This window comes from Tachyglossus aculeatus, chromosome 16 (assembly GCF_015852505.1).
Source record: "Tachyglossus aculeatus isolate mTacAcu1 chromosome 16, mTacAcu1.pri, whole genome shotgun sequence".
In the NCBI taxonomy this organism is placed as follows: Eukaryota; Metazoa; Chordata; class Mammalia; order Monotremata; family Tachyglossidae; genus Tachyglossus; species Tachyglossus aculeatus.
In genome coordinates, this window is record NC_052081.1 from 8385149 (window position 1) to 8409303 (window position 24155).

At 44.0% G+C, this 24155-nt stretch overlaps 1 protein-coding gene across 4 annotated transcripts in view; it reads left to right on the forward strand.

The window, feature by feature from the left end:
- The window catches only part of RABGAP1L (RAB GTPase activating protein 1 like), a 430548-nt gene that overhangs the window by 386171 nt on the left and 20222 nt on the right, over positions 1–24155 (forward strand). For 3 of the 4 annotated variants that reach the window (XM_038757620.1, XM_038757622.1, XM_038757623.1), the window contains one exon: positions 21856–21948. In XM_038757620.1, coding sequence (XP_038613548.1) covers positions 21856–21948 — 93 coding nt within the window. Of the gene's footprint in view, positions 1–21855; positions 21949–22153; positions 22972–24155 lie in introns of those variants that run through there. The other variant, XM_038757621.1, reaches the window with a different exon arrangement.

The following is a 24155-nucleotide window of genomic DNA, read 5'->3' on the forward strand; positions in this document are numbered from 1 at the left end:
ACATGTCTGCCAACTCTGTTCTATTGTACTATCATAAGTGTGTAGTACAGTGCTCTGCACACATTAAATGCTCAGTAAATATGATTGATTGATAGATAGGAGCCCCATATGGAATGGGGATTGTGTCCAACCTGCTTATCTTGTATGTATCCCGGTCTGTTGCACATATTAAGCACTTAATAATACTATTGTTATCATTATTATTGTATTCTGTACCCTAGGCAGAACACTGACTGGTGATGCAATGGTAGGCAAGGAAGTAGAAAAATGCTGCAAACATTAAACCTAGCAACACTTGATATAGCCTTTTTGTGCACACAATGTGGCTGGGACTATGGGTGCTTGCATTGGTCTTTTCAGGCGCACACACACACACTCTCAAATAAATTTCACCATCAGTAGCATCTGTTTCTATCATTATGGACAACCACATATGCACCCAGTTGTGCCAAATCCCATGTTTTCAGCATGCATTTTGGCAAGCATGTCGCTAGAGAATGGATTAGGGAATGTGCTTCCAACAACACGAGCGTACTTGGGTACAGCCGTGCTGCTCTTTTGGAAGAAACGATTGCGCTCATGTGCATTGTGTCAGGCATGGGAGAGTACTATATGAAGAATTTTCATTAATGCGGGTTTCTGCCAAAATGTACCCCCTGCATTAAAGAGGTTGATGTGCCTGTGAGTAAGTTGGAGCAAGTATGGAAATTGTTTTATGAACCGAATGTTTGAAACCTTGTCAGAACCAAAGAAGCCACTGAGAGACAGAGTGATTTGCTAAGCACCGTGCATTGTGCCAGTGGCAAAGCTGAAATTAAAACTCATCGCCTGACTTACTGTCCAATCTGCTAGGGCACCGTGTCTCATGGATTTCTAGTTCGAAGAACATTTCATTATTAATGGAAAGTTATTTGAAGATTCAGAAATTGAATCGCAGTAATTCCGAACCATTTTGAATATAAACTACGTACATAATTTATAGGATTTGAATGAACCACCTCTTTTTATCAGTTGATGATCCTGTATAACTGCTTCACTTGAAAGCTGAGCTGTTCTCAATGACTTCAATGATTCTGTTAATGACAGTAATAATAATGGCACTTGTTAATTGCTTACTGTGTGCCAAGCACTGTTCTAAACTCTGGGTTAGATACAAGTTAAGAAGGTTGGACACAGTCCCTGTCCCACGTGGGGCTCCCAGTCTGAATCCCCATTTTACAGATGAGGGAACTAAGGCTCAGAGAAATGAAGTGACTTGTCCAAGGTCACCCGGCAGACCTGTGGCAGAGCCAGGTTTAGAATGACTATAAAGTGCTCCTTCCGACTCTCAGGCCTGTGCTTTCTGACTCCTGCCTTCATGGGGAGAAATGGCCCTGTGCATTTGGAAGGTTGGGAGGAGGCAGAAAGGTTGATGTTTTTCTATGAAGGTTTTATGGGTTTATTCATACAGGTAGATTGTAAAGGGACAGTTGATCAATCAATCAGTCGTATTTATTGAGCACTTACTGTGTGCAGAGCACTGTACTAAGCGCTTGGGAAGTACAAGTTGGCAACATATAGAGACAGTCCCTACCCAACAGTGGGCTCACAGTCTAGAAGAGTGGGCTCACAGTCTAGAAGTTGATTGTCCATTTGAATCTTAACTCATCTTAACCCTCCTTTCTTTTTATATTTTGTGTGCCAGGCACTGCACTAAGTGCTGGGGTAGATACAACACAGCTAGGTTGGACGCAGTTCCTTCCCCACAAAGTGCTCACAGTCTCAATCCCCATTTTACAGATAACTGGGGCACAGAGAAGTGAAGTGATTTGCTCAAGGTCACACAGCAGACGAGTGGGGTATCCGGGTTTAGAAACCAGGTCCTTCTGACTCTGAGGCCCATGCTTTACTAAGCCACACTGCTTTGCCATGGGCAATGGAAGGGCCACTTTTGTGGGGAGAAGCAGCCCTTGTTTTTGGTAGGTTGGTGAGGGAGCAGAAGGGCTGTGGGAGTGCTGATGGTTCACCGGGAGGAGGGCACAGGGAGAAGCCCATGAAATTCAGTGCTGTAATGAGCATTTGGTATGCCACGAGGAGCCTCGAGGGCATGGTCTGGGCAGCTCGCACTAGAGCAGGAGGGCAGGCCTTCCACTTCCCAGATTATGGTGCAGTTTCCTCCAACTGATGGCCTCAGGCCTTCCCAGACTGAGGCCTTCCCAGACTGAGCCCCTTCCTTCCTTTCCCCCTCGTCCCCCTCTCCATCCCCCCCGTCTTACCTCCTTCTCTTCCCCACAGCACCTGTCTATATGTATATATGTTTGTACATATTTATTACTCTATTTATTTATTTATCCTGTACATATCTATTCTATTTATTTTATTTTGTTAGTATGTTTGGTTTTGTTCTCCGTCTCCCCCTTTTAGACTGTGAGCCCACTGTTGGGTAGGGACTGTCTCTATATGTTGCCAACTTGTACTTCCCAAGCGCTTAGTACAGTGCTCTGCACACAGTAAGTGCTTAATAAATACGATTGATTGATTGATTGATTGATAACTGACAGCGGATGAAATTCACCCTCCTGTCCACCATCTTTTTCTCTCCACCTCATCTCCCCTCTCCTTTTGTTCCCTTGCTCTTTCCAGTGTCTCTGTCTCCTGTTCTCCCTCTCCCTTTCTCTTCACTCCCTTATCCATTTGGCACTGTCCCCATTTTATCATACCTCTCATTACCTCAAAAAATGTAAAATTGATTTTAACCCGTTAAGTGTTATTCCCAGATAATGCAGGACTGGGATAGGTCTGTAGTGCTAAAGTAAGAATATTTTCAGTCCACTGTGCCCTTTTGGTCATTTTTCCTTTGTAATATTGAAAGTTTTATCTCCACTGAAATTACCAACATTAAAATATATAGTACTCTCAGGATTGGATTAATGTATCAGACCCCAGTAGAGTGTTAACTCCTTTAAAATTCATTAGTATTTGTACTAATTATCTCTAAATAGTCTAATAAAGAGATTACCAACCCAACATATAGTCATTTAGTCCTCTTTTGTTTCTCTGATTTTCCGTTTGACATAAATACTGTCTTACCCCCTGCCCTGTTGCAGAAATGACAGCATATTCAGTTTTTTTGAGCGTAAGAGTTTTCTCTTTCAGGCAAGCATATTCCTATGGAAGGAAACCAAAGATTTCTCCCTTTTGATATATAAAATTTAGCAAACCTTGAGAAAGTAATTTGCAGAGAAGTTCAGGGTTTAAGTGGCACTGGGATGGCAGTTCCCAATAAGCAAAGAAAGATCTCGAGGCTTATATAACTGGTCTCCCAACTTAATCACTTAGTACAGCGCTCTGCACGTAGCACTCAGTAAATGCCATCAGTGATGGTAGTCACCATTTTGCTTCTACCAATAATGATTGGCAGCATATTGAAAGTTAGACATTTTATTTGAGTTGGGGGTAGGGGGTGTGGCCGTTCTCAACACCTAGCTCTGACTTTGAGATATGCGCATTCTAGGGTTTTGTGTTTTTTTGATGATATTTGTAAAGCACTTACTATGTGCGAGGCACTGTACTAAGCACTGGGGTAGATACAAGCTAATCAGGTTGGACACAGTCCACGCCCCACATGGGGCTCACAAGTCATATCCATTTTACAGATGAGGTAACTGAGACACAGAGAAGGGAAAGGACCTGTCAGATTTGTCACACAGCAGAAAAGTGGCGGAGCCGGGGATTAGAATCCAGGTCCTTCTGAGGCCGAGGCCCAGGCCCAGGCTCTATCCATTAGGCCATGGTGTTTCTCAGGTCAGGCTGCTGAATAATAATAATAATAATAATAATAATAATGGCATTTATTAAGCGCTTACTATGTGCAAAGCACTGTTCTAAGCGCCGGGGAGGTTACAGAGTGATCAGGTTGTCCCACAGGGGGCTCACAGTCTTCATCCCCATTTTACAGATGAGGTCACTGAGGCCCAGAGAAGTGAAGTGACTTGCCCAAAGTCACACAGCTGACAATTGGCAGAGCCGGGATTTGAACCCATGACCTCTGACTCCAAAGCCCGGGCTCTTTCCATTGAGCCACGCTGCTTCTCATGGTAAATGTATTGCTTTACCCTACAGTGGAAAAACCAGTAGGGTCAGTAGCACATTGGAAATTGGTCATGAATGCCATTTTACTGCATTCCCAAACTGCATACATATTTAAAATGGCTCTTTTGTTTCCACTGGGTCGGTCGCAGAATTTAAATATCAGATCTGCTCTTAGATCTGCCCGACCAAAGAGAATTGGAAGAGCACTGCACCTGATTAAAGACTAGGCACGTCAGCTATTTGAAAGATATCCGTGATTTTTTCCAACCCAGGGAGCCCGTCTTAATAGCGTTCTTAGAACTCTCTTGTGACGTTTTCTGGCCATAATGAAATGACAGTTTTACCACAGGTGACTAGATGCAATTTGAAGCCAACAAAGCATGGGTGAATGCTTGGATAAAATAAAAATATCAGCAACCTAGGTTTTGAGCAAATGGTGGTTTTCACCAGAACAAAAGCAAGGAGTGCATTTATTTGACTGAATCGGCTTGTCTGTGTTGGTTGGGAGCTACTGACCCTTCTATATACGCTTGATTTGAAATGTATATAGTTTTCTTTCCAGTGATGGAGTTGAACTAGTTAGGGACCCCTTATTGTAAGGGTAGTGGCTCCAAACAGCTGCATATTTTGATGATACGATAACGCCGGTGATTTCAGGAGATTGCCAATGTACCGTAAACGAGGTTTTTAGAAAACTTGCTCAAGTAGACAGTATTTTCCCTTCTTCTAAAGGGGTGAGTTGTTTTTGGAGTCTCTAACCTCGATTACTTTTTCCTGTAATCTTTTCATTTATTTCCTATGCTTTTCACCTGTTCTCTTATTCCTTTTTTATGTGCCTTTTTCTCCTCTCATTTCCTTCTCTGCTCTCCTCTAATTCCTCTTGTACCTGCTGCCAGTACATATATAATGAAGGTGTCTGCTAGCTGGAGTGGTATTCTGGCAAGGCATGGGAGGGAAAGAGGACCACCGAAAGTAATTGGTTTGGGGGTAAAAGGGATTAAATGGAAGCACCCCCCCGCCCCCAAGGGTTTGACATGTTCCAACCTGCCATTTTGCATGCCTTCCTTGGTAATTCATTCAATCGTATTTATTGAGAGCTTACTGGGTGCAGAGCACTGTACTAAGCACTTGGGAAGTACAAAGTCGGCAACACATACAGACGGTCCCTACCCAACAATGGGCTCACAGTCTAGAAGGGGGAGACAGACAACAAAACAAAACATGTAGACGGGTATCAAAATTGTCAGAATAAACAGAATTATAGCTATATGCACATCATTAACAAAATAGAATAGTAAATATGTACCAGTAAAATAGAGTAATAAATCTGTACAAATATATACAAGTGCTGTGGGGAGGGGAAGGAGGTAGGGCGGGGGCGTTGGGGAGGAGGAGAGGAAAAAGGAGGCGCAGTCTGGGAAGGCCTCCTGGAGGAGGTGAGCTCTCAGTAAGGCTTTGAAGGGAGGAAGAGAGCTAGTCTGGCAGATTTATGGAGGGAGGGCATTCCAGGCCAGGGGAAGGACTCTTTTAGACTGTGAGCCCACTGTTGGGTAGGGACTGTCTCTATGTGTTGCCAATTTGTACTTCCCAAGCGCTTAGTACAGTGCTCTGCACATAGTAAGCGCTCAATAAATACGATTGATGATGATGATGATGAAGGACGTGGGCCGGTGGTTATCTCTCTACCGCCTGACTCCCAACCTAGGAAAGACCTACATCCACGCCCGCCCCCCCCCCCGCAACACCTTGATCAGTCTTGAAACACACCGATGATCAAATTTATTCTGTAGAAAAGAAGTGAATTATTGCCCTTGGGAGCTAGAGTTTGTGTATAATGCTGTCGACATATGAGGATTAGACTTCTAAATATAACCTACTTTATCTCTGCTGTCATGATGATTTTATGAGGAATGATTAGGAAATAAGTGTCTCACCTGAGCGATGCCCAAGGCCTTAAAGAATGAGGCCACCAGGATCAGGAGTCCCAGAGTAAAATGAAATTCCTATAAATTCAGAAGTCAGATAGTTGAGGAGTTACTGCTCGTGTCTGTAGGGGAAGGCACAGAAAATTAAACATCCATTCAAACTCACACACATGTGATGGGAACCAAAATCCAAACTCCAAATGAAGGAATATGAGTTAGGATTTACATGGATGGAGGACAGGGTATCAGGTGGTCAGTTTGTTCCCTTGAGGCCTCCAAGAACTTTATGATCTCTAGCTCTCAGTCATTTTATTCTAGGTGATTAGAATTAGAGATTGTTGTTTTTCTTGATTTTGTTCAACCATTTTGCCCTTCTCAGAGGGATTACCCAAGGCAGTACAGATATGCGAAATTCAATGTTGTATAAAATATTTGAGAAGTTCCATTTCACACGGCATTTATAGCAGGTCATTTATGACATTAGTAGTAGTGTTATTTATTGAGCATCTTCTGGGTGCAATGCACTTTAGGCAAATGCAGGAGAAGCAAGAACCCTACCCTCAAGGAGTTTATGCTTTTAGGATGACAGACAAAAATATTTACAAATCAGAATACATAATGTGATAAGCATATATATATATAGTATATAATAATAATGATGGCATTTGTTAAGCGCTTACTATGTGCAAAGCACTGTTCTAAGCACTGGGGGGATACAAGGTGATCACGTTGTCCCACGTGGGGCTCACAGTCTTAATCCCCATTTTACAGATGAGGTAACTAAGGCTCAGAGAATTTAACTGCCTTGCCGAAGTTCATACAGCAGATGTGGGGGATTTGGGATTAGAACCCATGATCTCTGAATCCCAAGCCCGTGCTCTTTCCACCGGGCCACGCTGCTTCTCCAATGTATAATCAAGTGCTGAAGATGGTTATAAATAAATCCGTAAGCGCTAGCTGTCGGGTTGATACCGCTTACTAAAAATGAACTGCGGAATCTCTGGTGTTAATGCAGGGATTTACTCTTTATTACAGTCGTCCTAAAGTCCTAAGCTTCTCTTCGGATGAGCAGCACAGCTTCTTATTGCTGAGGGGAGATAATGCTTTCTCTGCTGATCCTACTTGTAGGAATTCCCTATGCCAGTCACTGCTGCAAGCCTGGCTGGTGCTTTTGTTGCCTGAAGTGAGCTGCATCAGTGCCTGCTCCTGACCTGCAAAGCTCCAGGATGAAAAAGCAGCTGTGGTCGTGGGCTCCACACTGCCGTCTTCAATCTGAATCAGCTCTTTCAACAAATTGGCATTCTTACAGCATTCCCTCCAGAAATCTCTCGAGGGTTACTGTGTCTGATACGGCTGCTACAACTGCTGCTGCCGTATCGAGGGGCAATTCAGATTAAATAAAAAAAGCAGTTCCCAAAACGCGGCCGTGTGCAGATGGCTTGATGATTCAGGGGATGGACAGACAGGCCGTAATTGAATGGCATCCGTGGTGGTCTTTATGGCAAGAGCGTAAAGTCACTCCATGGAGCAGAGACGACATCTCCTTTTCTTAAATGTAAAATCTCGTGAACTTTTTAAAATAATGTGTGAGTGTGTGTGTGTATTTGCATATATGTATATAGGAAGTGATATTTAATATATGTAGATTTATAGATATCTATACACTGCCTAGCTTTCTGGGAATTTCAGATCTCTAATTTACCGGATGAACCAGAAAATGACGTTTAATATATGTAGATATATATTATATATGTAGATATATATTAAATATCACTTTCTGGTTCATCCTGTAAATTAAAGATCTGAAATTCCCAGCAAGCTGGGCAGCCCCAGGTAACCTGCTTCACCACACTCTTCGTTTACCCAGAAATAAGTCCCGGCGCCGCCAATTGTCAGCTGTGTGACTTTGGGCAAGTCACTTTACTTCTCTGTGCCTCAGTTACCTCATCTGTAAAACGGGGATTAAGACTGTGAGCCCCCTCCCCCCCCCCCCCCCGCCATGGGACAATCTGATCACCTTGTAACCTCTCCAGCGCTTAGAACAGTGCTTTGCACATAGTAAGCACTTAATAAATGCCATTATTATTAATTAATGGCCAGTGTCTGGCCAGTAGCAGGTTGTCTGCCTCTTGGACTGCACCAATGAGCAGAGATTTGAAATATAGAATAATACCCTTTCTTTCGGCCAATATCTCACAAGCACTGGAATTTTGGGCTGAAATCATTCTCCCATCATGGACGCTTTGCTGCCCTACCCATGAACTTATGGTCCAGTAACTCCACACTCTCCGCTGTAATAAAGGCTGGGTCAGGCAAGCCTCTTGTGGCCCAGTGGTTGATTTTGTCCAGCCTGATGATTAATTTGAGGAAATGGCTGTATTCGGTGGAGACTGTGACATGACGTCACAGCCCCAGTAGCAACCCCTGCAGTCGCTGCTCCTGGGGCTTTGGCAGATAGGAGTTGCTGAATGGATCCTTACATCTGGTTTGGGTTTTTTTGTATCTAAATGGCATTTGTTAGGCACTGTACTAAGTTCTGGGGTAAATACAAGCTAATTGGATTGGACACAGTCCATATCCCACATGGGGCTCACAATTTTAATCACTAATCTACAGAGGAGGGAACTGAGGCACAGAGAAGTGAACTGCCTCACCCAGGGGCACACAGCAGACAAGTGGAAGAGCCAAGATTAGAACTCAGGTCCTTCTGACTTGCAGACCTGTGCTGTATCCACTAGGCCATGCTGCTTCTCTGCTTGTTTATTGTTGTATTGTACTCTTCCAAGCGCTTAGTACAGTACTGTGTACACAGTAAGCGCTCAACAAATACCTTTGATTAATTGAATTTTTTAAAACTAGGTTTTTTTTCCATTTCTCCTTCCCCTCCTGTCCAACCAGTCCTTCTCCTTTCTGCCTCACTCCTCTCTTACCCCTCCTACTTCAGTGTGCTCGTGCTGTTTACCAACATTTTACAGACCAGGGCTTTGGTAGCAGTGTCGTTCTGAAAGGTCAAGTACGAAAGCTTCTAATCTGCAGCTGTTCACTGAAACTTTGGATTGATGGGAAGGTTTTTCTGGAAATGCAAACCCGTTGTGTTTGAAGTAGTGACCTGCAGGCTAAACCGTCTTTGAGGGCCAGTCTCTTGGGTGGAGAAGAGGGTTGGGCTGATCCCAAGCTACGTACTTCTGATTTCGCTTGTGGACATGGGCTATGCCAGTGCCGGTGTCCCAGTTAAGGCCAAGTGGGCCACCAAATACCATGCGTACTGTTTAGAGCTGGGCCGGGGCCACTGCTATTCTGGTTTCTCTCTGCATCAACATGGTCTTGGCCCATCTCCTCCCTGCAGGCTTCCAGCCCATTAACCTGGGGTGGATCAGGGATGTGACGTGGCGGGCACCATTTTCCAGCTTCAACTTTCAGTTCGGCAAAGCTGCCAGGGCTTAGCCGGGGGTGCAGGCAAGCTTGAGCTGAAATGCCAACCTTTCCATGATGCCATATTGGCTTGCAGATCGAGGCCATCAGGAACCCATAAGCACAAGTACAAACCTGAGGCACTAGGTGGATGATCTTTATTGCCGTAATTCATTGCTAAAGAAAAGAGTTTACGTATCTACCAGAGGGTTACCTCTCATAAATCTCTTTTCCACCAGGTTCTTCCAGTCTGGGCCTCGTGTGCCTTGAGACTAACTGGGAAGGTCTAGAAACCCCTGTGAAGGCTGATTTTAAGGGAAAAATAAAACTCCAGTGAAAGCCATTCAGGTAAAAAGAGGTCTCCCTGACACCCTCCCCCACATTCTTCCATTTCTAGCTTCAGTGTAGCCATAGTAATTCTACTCTGGTCAGATGCAGTCAAGAAGACTGGTCCTATCCTCTGCTCTCTCAGCTCTGGCTTGGGGGATTTCCAGGGACGCTGACTTTGTTTGGGCCCCTTTGAGGATCAAACTTTTTACAATTTTCCCCAAGGCATCCAGTTTAGGCTGGTAGCCCTCCTGGGGGCTGAAACAATACTTCAGGGTGACCCAGAACCTACTTGGGATCTTCAGCCCACCCCTAGCCGCCCTGCATCCATGGGCCATACGCTGCGGACTCTTCTTGCCCAGAGTCTACATGAATTTCTCCCGCAAGACTTGTTGCCCTAATGCTTTTAAATCTAGGTAGCTCAAGAGTTACCCGAGAATAACATTTCTGAGATTGACGTGCGATTTTTGAAAAATCTGCATTTCGTCTAGCACGGTTAATGGTTGTGGGAGTACCTTTTCTAATACTGCCTGGCACCCTCTTTAGGCCAGACGGAATCACCCAAAACTCCTAGTTTGATGACATCTCATTTGTTTGGGACGCAGGGGGACACTGAGATGATGAAAACCCCCTCTCGCTAGTTTCGATCCCCACCTTCGTTTCAGCGGATTGTCACAAGGAAGAGTTGGGGTCAGAAATCTGGCCTTGGAAATGGCAGACTGGCAGATGGGGCTGAAGAGGCAGGTGGAGGTTTGGGAGGTCTAGTCAAATATTTCATTTTCATCTCTGAAGCAGATGCTCACCGCACCCCAAAATGTTCATATACCTAAGTATATTTAAGTGTGTCTAGGATCCCTACGTGCTTAAACTCCATGCTGGGAGCTATTTGAAAAAGGAAACCTATAATAAATAATTATGGTATTAGATAAACGCTTACTATGTGCCAAGCACTGTTCTAAGCTCTGGGGTAGATATACGGTAACCAGATTGTCCCACGTGGGGCTCACAGTCTTAATCCCCATTTCCCAGATGAGGTAACTGGGGCACAGAGAAATTAAGTGGCTTGCCCCAGGTCACATGGCAGACGAGTGGAGGAGGTAGGATTAGAACCCATGTCCTCTGACTCCCAAACCTGTGCTCTTTCCATTAAGCCACGCTGCTTCTCAAACCACCTAGAGGCAATGATGGGGGCTCCTAGCATCCTTGGCACTCCTTTGGGCCCTAGGGGTAGGCTACATGGGGCCAGTCCCAATCAATCAATCAAGCAATCAATCGTATTTATTGAGCGCTTACTATGTGCAGAGCACTGTACTAAGCGCTTGGGAAGTACAAATTGGCAACACATAGAGACAGTCCCTACCCAACAGTGGGCTCACAGTCTAAAAGGGGGAGACAGAGAACAAAACCAAACATACCAACAAAATAAAATAAATAGGATAGAAATGTACAAGTAAAATAAATAAATAAATAAATAAAAATAAAATAAATTAAAATGTAAAATAAGTCCCAGAACCCCCAGGGTCCCTCCTGGCAGAACAGTCAGTGGGACCAAATGGCCGGCTAATATTTTGCCAGGCAGCCTCGATTAGTTCTTTCTATTCTAGCAACTGAAAATGGTAAGACCAGACCTGTCTATATTCTTTGATCTTAGAAAAGATCTAGAGAACCCAGACAGGCCCTGCAAGTTTCAAACAGGACCTCAAGGAATCATCTTTATGCGTGTTCAGTATAGAAAGGATTGTCCATTGTGCGTACATTTTTCTAGGTGCACTCGCACGCCTGGATCAGCTCAATGCCAGGGTTCCCTTCATCATCATCATCAATCGTATTTATTGAGCGCTTACTATGTGCAGAGCACTGTACTAAGCGCTTGGGAAGTACAAATTGGCAACATATAGAGACAGTCCCTACCCAACAGTGGGCTCACAGTCACAGTCCCTTCAGAAATGGATAGCTAAATGTATATAATGGTATATATATATACACCATTCTCTCTATATATATCTCTATATAGAGAGAGAAGCAGCGTGGCTCAGTGGAAAGAGCACGGGCTTTGGAGTCAGAGGTCAGGGGTTCGATTCCCGGCTCCGCCACATGTCTGCTGTGTGACCTTGGGCAAGTCACTTCACTTCTCTGAGCCTCAGTTCCCTCATCTGTAAAACGGGGATTAAGACCGTGAGCCCCACGTGGGACAACCTGATCACTTTGTATCCCCCCAGCGCTTAGAACAGTGCTTTGCACATAGCGCTTAACAAATGCCATCATTATTATTATCTTTTAGGCTGTGAGCCCACTGTTGGGTAGGGACTGTCCCTATATGTTGCCAACTTGTACTTCCCAAGCGCTTAGTACAGTGCTCTGCATACAGTAAGCGTGCAATAAATACGATTGATTGATTGATATATAATTATTTGCTTGTAGTTAATCATTTTAAAGTGATCATGAACCAGACCGGATCCTAAAAATATTCCTGTCTGAAGCTCGTTTGAATGAGTTCCTCTGGCATTTTTTTCAGTTACAGTTTGCTTTTTAGAGAAGAGCCTATTCCTTGGTGACTGGAATTGGAATATCAGAAGGAATTACCCAATTTACTTCACTTAAATTAATCAACCCCAGCCCTGGATTCCAAGTGATGTAGGAAAGGAAATTAATGAAAGGAGGCAAAAGCCTGTAAAAGCTCCTCTGAACCTTCTTCCCAGCATAGTGATGTCATGTATTTTCCTCTTGCCAATTATGATGGTGGAAGTTTATTAGGGAAAACATCATTTAGAAATTTCAACAACTGCTAAAAAACGGTCATTTTCAGCCCCAAATTGACACTGAGCAGCCGAAGTCTGTAAGCGAGTTTTCCCTATAGCTCCTGGAGGGCTTTCAACTCCAGTTCCCATGGAAATGAGGGCTGGATGGGTGGAAATAAGGTAAGGATATTAAAATACAGACTTTTTCCATTCCTTATTTGTCTTGTCTTTCACCTGTTTCTATGGAAATAGGAGCCAAAAGTCTGCAGCTGACACTGGAAAGCAACAATTCACTTTGCAGATTACAAGAATGAAACTAAAGCCTGAAGCTCCCCATGTTATCCTGCTACTTCCCACTTGCCCCCACCCCCCACCAACCTCTCCCTCCCAAGCCTCTCTCTGAATGACCTTATAGGCATTTCAGTCATACCTCAACCTCACTTCTAATAATTAATTTAACTTTTTGGTTTTTTTCAAAAATGTGCCCTTCTCCTACCTAATAGTTTTAAGCTCGTCCTCTAGGCTGTAAGCTCTTTTTGGGCCCGGAATGTGTCTACCAACTGTTATATTGTACTCTCCCAAGTGCTTTGTACAGTGCTTTGCACACAGTAGGTGCTCAATTAATCTGATTGATTTATTGAAGTATATCAGAACAGAACATTCAGTGCTTCAAAAATGGACTTCCTCCCTGCCTTTTCTTTCTGAGTGGTTCTGGCCATTTAGATTAGGGAATGCATCTGTTCCATTCTTCCTTTATTCCTAGGTTGGTTGGATTTCAAGGTGGCACATACTAGACTGTGGCTACAGGGTGGCTTTCCTGTTCCCACAGAGGTCAATTTTCATTTTGGGTGTGGGAGTGAATGGTGGGGTAGGGACTTTAGGGAGAATGGGAACCGGGAAGGGATAGGCTTCAAAGAGCCACTGGGCCAGAAGGTCACCATTTGGGGCCTCTCAGACCCGATTGGAAACTGTCAGGTCCTATCCGAGGCCTGAGGTGAGCGATGCTGGGCGTCCAGCTCCAGCAGCTGTGGGGACCACTAATCCCGTTGCCTCTATCACCCTCCATGGAGTTGGCACCTTTGTGAGGTACTTGGGTCACCCCAATTCAGGAAATAATGATGGTATTTAAATGCTACAAGTTAATCAGGTTGGAGACAGTCCCTGTCCCAGCTGGGGCTTACAGTCTAAGTAGGAGGGAGGACAGGTTGAGTCCCCATTTTACAGATGAGGAAACTGAGTCTCCCTCACCCTCCCCCAGTGTAAGTGGATTTATCATACAAAATAACATGGGGAACTGAAAACATCGATTGATTAATTGATTGATCTCCAGATGGGTTCCTCGGAGGGCACAGCCAGGGCCACAGTATTCCTTTGGCTGCATTCCACGTGTCCTCTGCGTAATCCCCGTAAAAGGAGATGATCGTGGCCCTTGGGCATCAGGACCAAAATTTGACCACCAGAGTTCAAAAACAAATCCATATCACCTGCACCAGAGGAATGTTAATGTGCTTCTGTGATGGTAGCCTCAGAAATACCATCTAGTCAGTGAAACATTTGCTGTTTGAATACCAAAAGAACTTTAAGCAAATGCATGAAGTCACAGCAAAGGATGACCTGGAAACAGCCAGGACGAACTAGATCGAGGAGTGGGAAGGCTGCAGCACTTAAGTATGTATCCATGGTTTATATTAATGTCTGCCTTCCCCTCCTGACTTAGCTCCTTGTAGGCAGGGAACATGTCTACCAACTCTGTTATATCATACTCTCCCAAGCACTTAGTACAGTGCTCTGCACAAAGTAAGCACTCAATAAATATGACTGATTGATTAACTAGCGAAGAGATAATAATAATTATTGCATTTGTAAAGAGCTTACTATGTGCCAGGCACTGTGCTAAGCTCTGGGGTGGATACAAGCAAATCAGGTTGGACACAGTCCCTGTCCCACATGGGGCTCACAGTCTTAGTCAAAGTTACCCCAGCAATTAAGAAATGAGGCTACCCCCACAATGTAAGTGCATAGAGGGAAATGAGAAGAAAGAATACGTGTTTAAGCTGGCATAACTTTTTAGTTTTCTTTCTATATTTGTTCTAAGTAGACTGAAATGAAGTTTCAGCCTGAGGGAGTGAGGAGAAGTTTGTACCAGGGCGTGGCGGACAATCTGTTGCCACTGGTGTTGTAAATTTAGATTTTGTTTGGGTGATAATGGAATCGTGCCCAGCTGCAAAGTCCTGACCCTCTCTGCCAGTCACTTCCCCCACCCAGCATCGCTGCTTTCCCACATGATCCTTAACCAGATAAGCTAAATGAAACTGGAAATTCCCTCTTAGCCCGCTTTTCTGGCCTTCCCCCTTTTCAGGTAGACTGCTTGTATTTAAATTGAATCTCCTTTTAGAGACCGACTTCTTAAGGTGGTCTTGCACAGCAACCTTTCTGGCATACTAGTCCTTTAAATTCCATTTCTTATAGCATAGGAAGTATCAATGTGCCCATTGTATTCCATCCAAACCCAACTATGACCTTAAAATAGAAAGGACAGAAGAGTCATTTATCTCATTTTCAATCTAATCCACTATGATCAGTATCTCAAAGTACAGTCGGGCTTCATAGCAGTCTTTTTGTTATGGAAAGGGTAGCACAGTGATCTTATCTGCTTCAGTGATTACCCAGAGTGGTGAAACCCCCGGTTGCTTTTAACTTTTTTTTTTTTCATTTTTGGCAAGTCTATTACAGTCAAGTCTTAAATAAGCTTAATTAACTTTCTGAAGGGAAGAGTATCCTCTTTCCACGGTCCTGCTGTACGTGAATGCATTCAAGTTAATGTGCCCCCTGGAATCAAACCAGGACTTTCTCAACATGTAATCAGACCCACTGCACTGAATACCATTTTCAGATCTTGATTTTTCAGCACTCTGTAATTCTTTCTCTTACCCATTCGTCTCAAACCCTATTCCTAAACTGATAAATTTAAGCCAAAAAAAATCACTGTATATTTTAAGCTGCGGAAAAGTGTTGAAACACTAGACAGCCGTCATTCTGAATTTTTTAAGAAGCGATTCAATTTCTAAAGAAGAAAAGATAGCAGATATCCTGAACAGTGTTAATTTAGGAAGGGAGCGATAATAAATGCTTGAAAGATGTTCAAAGAAAATATTGCAGTTTTCTCTCTTCATATATTAAAAATCCGAGGAAATGAAACTGGGACACTTTGGCCTGGAAAGATAGTGGCTGCACGGGGCCCTGGAGAGTGTGGATAATCATGAATTGTGTGAGCAAATTAAGTGTGGAGTTATGGTTCACAAAATCCCATACCAACTGGCTCACTGAAATCTGTGTGTCACCAATACTAAAATTCTTGGCCTGTTTTAAAAGTCATATGTAGCCCAACTCAGTGAGGGCATATTGGTAAATTACCGCCCCTTCGGTTGGGCCTTAGTCACATTCAGGAAGTAGCTTAACTCTCGCTGCGCCTGACTCAGTTTCTCTGTTTTGAAAATGTGGAAAGCCAAAGGAAGCTCTCTGACACTAAAATTGCCCAGTGAGTCAGCGACTGCATCCCATTTAGAATTGAGGCCCACATGGGCAGGCCCTGTGGCCAATCGCTTTACTTTGTTTTTACTCCAGCACTTAGCATGCTACTTTGCACAAAGGAAGTACTCAATAAATATCATCGGTATCATCAGTATGACTCCTACTATAGACCTCAGGCTCAGTTGTCCTGATGCCCTGTCCAGTGGGGGTCTACTAAGCCTCACACCTCAAAAAGAGATTTTTTAATTTTATTTTCTGTACTTGGTTAGTTTCTTCAGAGTGAACAACTGCTTTTTTTGGCACTGGTCTGTCTTCTCATTAGAAATGAGATAGTCATTTCTTTGAGGGCAGGAAATGCCTGTTTTCCATCTGTGGACCTTCCCAAGGGCTTAGCTCAGTGCTTTGCACAAACACAACCTGGAACAACAATTTTGTGTGCCCACTATGGCTAGACTGCAGATCCTGTTTGGCCTCTTCAGCCACACATTCACTCAGAGGTGAACTTCACCATCAGTGGGGTCTTCTTCAGATATGACTTCTAGTCTAGTCTTCTAGACTGTGAGCCTGTTCTTGGGTAGGGACTGCTCTATATGTTGCCAACTCGTACTTCCCAAGCGCTTAGTACAGTGCTCTGCACACATTAAGCGCTCAGTAAATATGAATGAGTGAATAATATGAGGACTACTTTATGTCCTGGTCAGTGCTCAGTAGGAGCCATTGATTGATTGACTGAGAAATGGCCTACTTTCAGGGGTGATTTGTCAATCTCATCCTCCTATCATAATGATATCCATCACGTATCCGTATGATACATTGCTGTGATTCTAAAAGGCATTAATAATGAAACAGTTGACTCTAAACACAACACATATGAAGCCATCCCCTTGGAAATACATTCTCTAAGAACTCTGCAAGCCCATTTGCACCTTAGAAAGGAACGTTCTTATCCAAGCAATATCATAGACAAGCCGATTTCACTTCTAAAGCTTTGAATGTAAAATATGCCATTATAGCAAGAGGACTCTGAAGACTCAGTTTACTCCCAGTTCAGCCCTGGATTTGAGAATACCTCAGAGGTTACCCTGGTAGCACAACTCTATAAACCATAGCCTGCAGCTTGGAGAATAAACAGTGTTCTCTTTGTTCATTCCAGGGAGGCGGGGACCATAAAATCACACCCATAGTCACAGCACAAGGTGAAATTGCTCTCTCCCCGTTTGGGGCCCAAACTCAAATGGAAAAACACCCTGCCTTTCACTACTCCGCGCCTCTCTTGCTCTTGCTGCTTTTGTGAAACTGTGAGCTCACTGCACTAGCTTTCAAGGGCACCACTTGAGTTCCAAACAGCCCCTCTCTGTTCCCAGCATTTGCCAAAGGGATTGTGTTTATGGCACCTCGGGATTTATGGGGCAGTTGTCAAGCGGTAATAACATTCCCTTTGTACACTTAGCCACTCTTCTCAGGGATATAAATATATCTCTGGACCTGGTGATTGCTCTTCCAGGAGTGAGATAGTGTATTGAACTGGCTTCCTAGCCCAGGGTAGAATCCTAGTTCAAATATAATACAAGGTGACAAGATACCACCCACTGCCAAGAAGCCCAAAATGGCTTATGGTCATCTTCACCTGGTCAGTGTGCTGCTCTGTGGAACTTTATCTCAGGGCTCTACGAGGGCCCTTCATCTTCCACCTTGTTGGAGGCGGACAGAGTCCGACAGTACATGGCCTGGGCACCTGCCCCTTGTTACTAGAGAGCCTTTAAGAGACAAAGAACAAGTTTCATGGACCTAAATCCCCAATGAATACCTCATCCTCCTCTTGGAAGTCATTTAGGTCCTTTGCGGAAAGCTGAACTCTCTCCACTCCCTTCCATCTTTCCTACTTTCTCCCACCATAAACAGCTCTGTTCCTGGCAGGAGGCGAGGAACATCAGCCATGTGAGCTCATCGTGGGCAGGAATGTATCTGTTTGTTGTTATATTGTACAATATATTGCATATTGTTGTTATTTTGCACACAGTAAGTGCTCAGTAAATACAATTGATTGAATGAATGAATGTTTCCAAGTGAATGAATAGAAAATTCAGCTCCAGGGAGACCACACTCTCTGTCATGATGCCTTGGTAGATCCAGGCACACAACTACCGCCTAAATGCTTCGTCTACCAAAGCACATTTTTTACTTAAGCCTTGGGTAGGATTGCACTTCAAAAAACTCCTCAGGAGACCACTGTAACCAGGAAGGATCAAGGAATGCAGTGATTGAGCTGATACAATCAGTAGTAATATGGAGAGGATGTTCAGAACCCAGAAAAGCAATAACAGGTTCTCGCCCAAGGAACTCCTTGTTTTCAGTTTCCTACTGAGGTAATCTGTCTGTGTCTATCCCCCACTCAGGGAGGATTGAAATGAGGAAGGTTTACATTGATGCTGTCGCCTCATTATGTCCTTCATTCAATAACATTTATTGAGCACTCACTGTGTGTACTGAATGCTTGGGAGAGTACAATACAACAGTAAACAGGCACATTCCCTGCCCACAACGAGCTTACAGTCTAGAGAAAATATATTCATTCAATCATATTTATTGAGCGCTTACTGTGTGCAGAGCATCGTGTGAACCCGGACGTGATTGTCAGGGTGTCCTGATGTCCTTCGGTTTTTCTTTTTAAATCGGCCCGCCTTCCCGGTGTTTCTTGGCCGAAAATAATTCTGTTTCAGAGGTGAGGTATTGGAAGCACTAAGAGGCAAGTTGAGGCAATTAGGATTTGGGCTGCTTTGCTCAAGGTCACCCAGCAAGCCCCAGTGATGGCTTGGCTTGGGGGAGTGGGGAGGGGGGAATGTAAAAAAATCCTAGGTGTCAGAGTGCTATTTCACCCCAGGCTGTGCCGTTTCATCCCTTTCCCCCTGTGCCCAAGAAGAAAATACCTAGAATGTTTTATGACCTGACCAGAGTTCTGAATTTAATGAGGCCCGACCTGTTCCCTAAAAGTGCCATTTCAAAGACTTTTCTTGCTGTTCCTCCATAAACCCTAATTATTCTCTTCCCAGCCCCTGCCCAGACCCATTGTTCTTTTGCTGAGAGGAAAAATTTGACTCCTGTCCTCTGCTGCCCAAACTAACTAGTTTTGTCCCAGAGTACAGTCTCTGAAGCTCCCCAAAATCTGTGGAGTTGTACTGCCGTTCCCTAAATAATAATAGTTTAATGCCAGTATGAGTCTTTGCTTCCTCCCCCATCTTCCTTTTTTCATTTCATTTTTTGCCAATCACAGGTGGATGCACATCACGCCAGGGCCCAAAGTAAATAAGCTTGGAAGGTATCTTAGCAACATATTGTTCTGGAAACCCAGTCTGTGTCCTTGAGCAAAATCAAGCCAAACATCCCAGAATCTCAACAAGATGGGAAAGGAAAGGCTGTTGAAAGTGTTTCGGGTGCAATCCTATGAAATCTGATGTAGGATACACCAGGATTTTTTCTGGTCATGGATACTTAGATATTTTGAGGGAAGTGCCTGCTTTTTGTTTGGTTTTGGATAAATTCCACACAGTATTTAAGCACTGGGACGAGCAAGCATATATAGCCAAGTCAACTTCGGAGTCAGGTTTCAAAAATACGTTCATGGATGCCCTGAGGGATTTTTTGTCTCCACATTCTGTAAGATCCTTTTTATTCCTTAGCGTCAGAGCTGTTGCAGTGCTGATGTTTTGCCATTTCATATTAAGGTCTATTTTTAGAGTCCTCAGTGTATGTTCAATAGATGTCAGGAAAGGAACCCTAGAGGAATCTGAGCCTGCTGGTGCAATCATAGGTCAGGGAAAATAATACATTTATCACCCTGAAGTGATGTAGATTTCCCTCATTTTTTGCATGTTGATAAATTAGACTGTGCAATTAACACGTCAAACTTTGTTTTATATTTCTATTTTTTTCGCAGTTGTGCTGTTTGAGTTCTCTTGAGGCAGAAAGGTCACGGCCAAAGAACAAAATTAAACAGCGGCTTTGCAATCTATCTGCCCCTTGGAAAACACTGTTGCTGCCATTTTTAGATAATGGGTTTTCCCCATCCACCAGATGAATGTTTAATGGGAATGCGGTTGGTTAGTGGCTTATCTGTTTACCAATTTGGTCTTGTGAAACTTCCCCAGCCTTCCCCCTCCGTGACCCACTGTGGTTAGAAGTAGATGGAGCAGGTCTTTCTTAGTTTCCAAGGATACAGTAGTCTTCAACTGGAAGACTACTTCCAGTTCTAGACTGTGAGCCCACTGTTGGGTAGGGACCGTCTCTATGTGTTGCCAACTTGTACTTCCCAAGTGCTTAGTACAGTGCTCTGCACACAGTAACCTCTCAATAAATATGATTGATTGATTGATTGAAGAACTGAGATTCAGAGAAAGAGAAGAGAGAGTTCTCCAACCTGATCCCTGATCATTAAGGAGTTCGTCTTACCAGCACCCAGGCCATGTTGCTAGGTTGCCGAGTGGTCAATTTTAGGCAGCCAGTTCATTCTCTGTAGCCACTGGTCACAACTACTACTATTACTACTACTAATCATAATGATAGTACTTGTTAAAAGCTTACTATGTGCCAGGCACTGGGGTAGATATAAATCGATCAGCTTGGATATAGTCTCTGTCCCACATAGGACTCACAGTCTTAATCCCCATTTTACAGATGAGGTAACTGAGGCACAGAGAAGTTAAATGACTCATATAGGACTCACAGTTTTAATCCCCATTTTACAGATGAGGTAACTGAGGCACAGAGAAGTTAAATGGCTCACATAGGACTCACAGTCTTAATCCCCATTTTACAGATGAGGTAACTGAGGCACAGAGAAGTTAAATGACAGCAGACATGTGGCCAAGCTGGAATTAGAAATCAGGTCATTCTGACTGCCATGGTCACCCAGGGGCCTAGAAATGCTTTCTGTTAACTCATGGAGGATTGGTGAGGTACTGAGTGACTGAAAGGGGAAAAATACGATGCTGATCCTCAGGAACAGAGAAGTGAACACCTGGAAAGGCCACACCAGCTAGCTGCCTCACCTTCATAGTAAGAAAAATGCTAAAACAACAAGACAGACGCAATTTGTACGTTCCTAGTTGGTTATGATCAGCTGTTTGTGAAGAAGAAATCCTGTCAAATCATTATAAGTTCCTTCTATGCCCGAGTCCCAAACGTGGTAGATCTGGAGGTAGCATAGTGAATTTGGACCTTAGAAAATCTTTGGAATTGTAGTCACACATTAAATTAATTAACAGCGCAGATTGTCCAGTCCTGGCCCCGACAGGATTCTCACCCCGGCTTTGCCTCGGCTCGAGGCTAATGTTGTGTGGACTGTGGGCCCCTCATGGACACGTTGCCACAGATGCTTAGGACAGACTGAAAACAGGCTCTTTGAGGTCCTCGGTTGTGTTGGCAGTTTTTTGTGTTGCAAGGTGTGCCTGAAAACTTACTTTCAAATGAAGAGGGAAGAAAATCAGATAATCATGTTTCTTCTCTAAAATCATGTATATTAAGATGGCGGGAAGCAGGGGGTCAAAGATTATGATCATTAGTAGTATCATAGTAGTAGACTCACAAAACCAGCTCTGGAGCGTCAATCACTCAATTGCTGTATTTACTGAATACTTACTGCGTACAGAGCACTGTACCCCGTGTTTGTGAGCGTACAGTACGACAGAGTTGGTAGCCACAATCCCAGGCCATAAGGAGCTTAAAGTCTAGAGCATCAACTGAAATCTAAGTGCTGTCCGGCAATCGGAGCCCCAGAAAGGGTCCTTTTCATTAGGAAATTCACCTGGAAGAGATCCTCACCTGAACAGTGCTCTCTCCCCCTATATTTCTTCCAGGTACCCACCAAGAAGCTGAAGAAATATGAGAAAGAATATCAAACGATGCGGGAGAGTCAGCTGCAGCAGGAAGATCCTATGGACAGATACAAGGTAGGAAAAGCTCGGGGCGCCATCAGTCCCCAAAAGAGCATCTCAGACCTCTTGGAAGGCCAGTGGTGAGGAGTGATTCGGTTCATCCTGTTCCCTGCGGATCCGTTTGGCTGCTCTTGGGAAGGTTCTGAATGTACCGTGGGTTTTCAGTTGGCCGCCTAAGAGGCACTGCGAGAAGCCATACATGATATGTCTTTTCTTTCAGTTTGTATGTTTGTAGGTAACTCCTGCTGTTGTGTTTATACTGGGAATCCGCGTGAGACGCTGAGAGAGAGGCCAAGGGAAGGTGGCTCTCATCTACTTACACAGTAAAAAAAAAAAAAGGCGGAAATGACAAAATTCTGGTTTAAAGTTGTGCATGGTCCTACCCACGGCGACTGTTTAGAAGGTGAACTGTTACAAGACTGACATAAGGATTACAGTGTTTTAAGTTATCTGTTTGTAGCAAATGTTATAATGTTCTACTTTCATCCTTCTTGGAAGAAAATAAAACCCCAGAGCAAATGAAGCTGAATAGTGTTGTATCTCACTAAGTGTATTCAGACAACCAGATTCTCTGTAGCATTTACCCTCATTAAGCAGTTTCAGGATCACAGTGGCTTCTGTAGAGAGTCTAAATTGCTGTTCCGCCTTGAGGTACCAATGCCCAAGATGAGCTATTCACAGAGGTAGGAAGATTTTTCACTCTATCTACAATGCTGCAACATGAGCAATGCTGATTTCCAAGTGAACCGTCAATTACGATGGCTCCGAAATATTTGCCAGCCCCCATTTTTATCTGGAGTCCTGTTTCAGCATCAGTTCCCAGTCCAGTCAATCAATCAATCAATCAATCGTGTTTATTGAGCACTTACTGCGTGCAGAGCATTGAATTAAGTGCTTGGGGAGAGTACAACACAACAATATAACAGACACATTCCCTGCCCACAACGTTCAGCTACAGGATAGCAATTGCGATCCCCTCCTCCTGCACTTCATTGCATTCTGGGAGTCCGAAGGACATGGATTCTAACCCTGGCTCTCCCACATATCTGCCGTGAGACCTTGGGCAAGTCACTTAACTTCCCTGGGCCTCAGTTACGTCATCTGGAAAATGGGGATGAAGAGTGTGAGACAGGGACCGTGTCCAACCTGCTTAACTTCTATGTACCCCAGCGCTTAGGACAGTCCTTGGCACATTGTAAGCGCTTAACAAATGCCATTATTATTATTACTGTTGCCGAGCTCTTTTACAGAGCAAAGAGCAGCAGTGGCATTGTTCATCTTTTGCCACCTCCTGCTGTGTAAGCTACCCAGCCCCTGGGGAGTGAAGGAACTGGACTGGGCAGGTATGTATTGCCACGGAATGGATTTATTACTTTTTGAACTGCACAGCATTCCTCATGTCACCACATCCCCTCTCCTTCACCTCCTATCCCCTCCCTTTGAGATCCCACTAACATCCTGATTCTCCTTATTGTCGGATGGGAAGAAGATCAGAAAAATTCCATGGGGCCCTAGGAACAGTCAACTTCTGTGACAGTAGAACAAGGGAGAATGTGGTCTCTGCGTCTTAATAGGTCTTTTAATGTTGCAGATATGGCCACTGTTTGAGAGAGAATTTAGGAAAGTATTTGGATGATGCCAAATGAAGCCAACATGCTGATGGCATCATCCTAACTTGCCCCAATCACCAGCATGGAATCTGAGTTGAGGGGATACTTAGGTAGAAGAAAGATAATGGAGGCCAGAAGAAAACTGTCTGCGTCAAATCTGTTATTTTTCAGAACTCTCCAATAATAAGTCAAACGTTTTAAACCAAGTATTATTCGAGGAAGGAAAATAAAATGTGCAGAGAATCACCGGGTTGCATCTCAAGCACAAGAGGTGCCCTTCACACCACAGGTTGTCAGTATTTCTCTGCTTTCACCCCACTGGCGCTTTGTCAAAATGAAGTCATTTAGACTGGTTTATAGAGCTTCAAGATCTTGGTTAAGTCTAGCCAAGAAAAATCTCTCAGCCAGAGCGCAGGCTCCTTCAGGTAGTGTGACAAAGCTGCCAGTTTTCATCCTGCCTGTGGCAGTGAGGGTGTTTCTCAACCATCAGTAGAATGATTTGAAAAACCGGACCCATTTATTGTAAATGTTCAGGGCACGCAAGTGGATGAGGATGAGGAAAATGTTCATTTATACAGGAGGTAAGATTAAACTGTGGAAGTGAGACAAGAC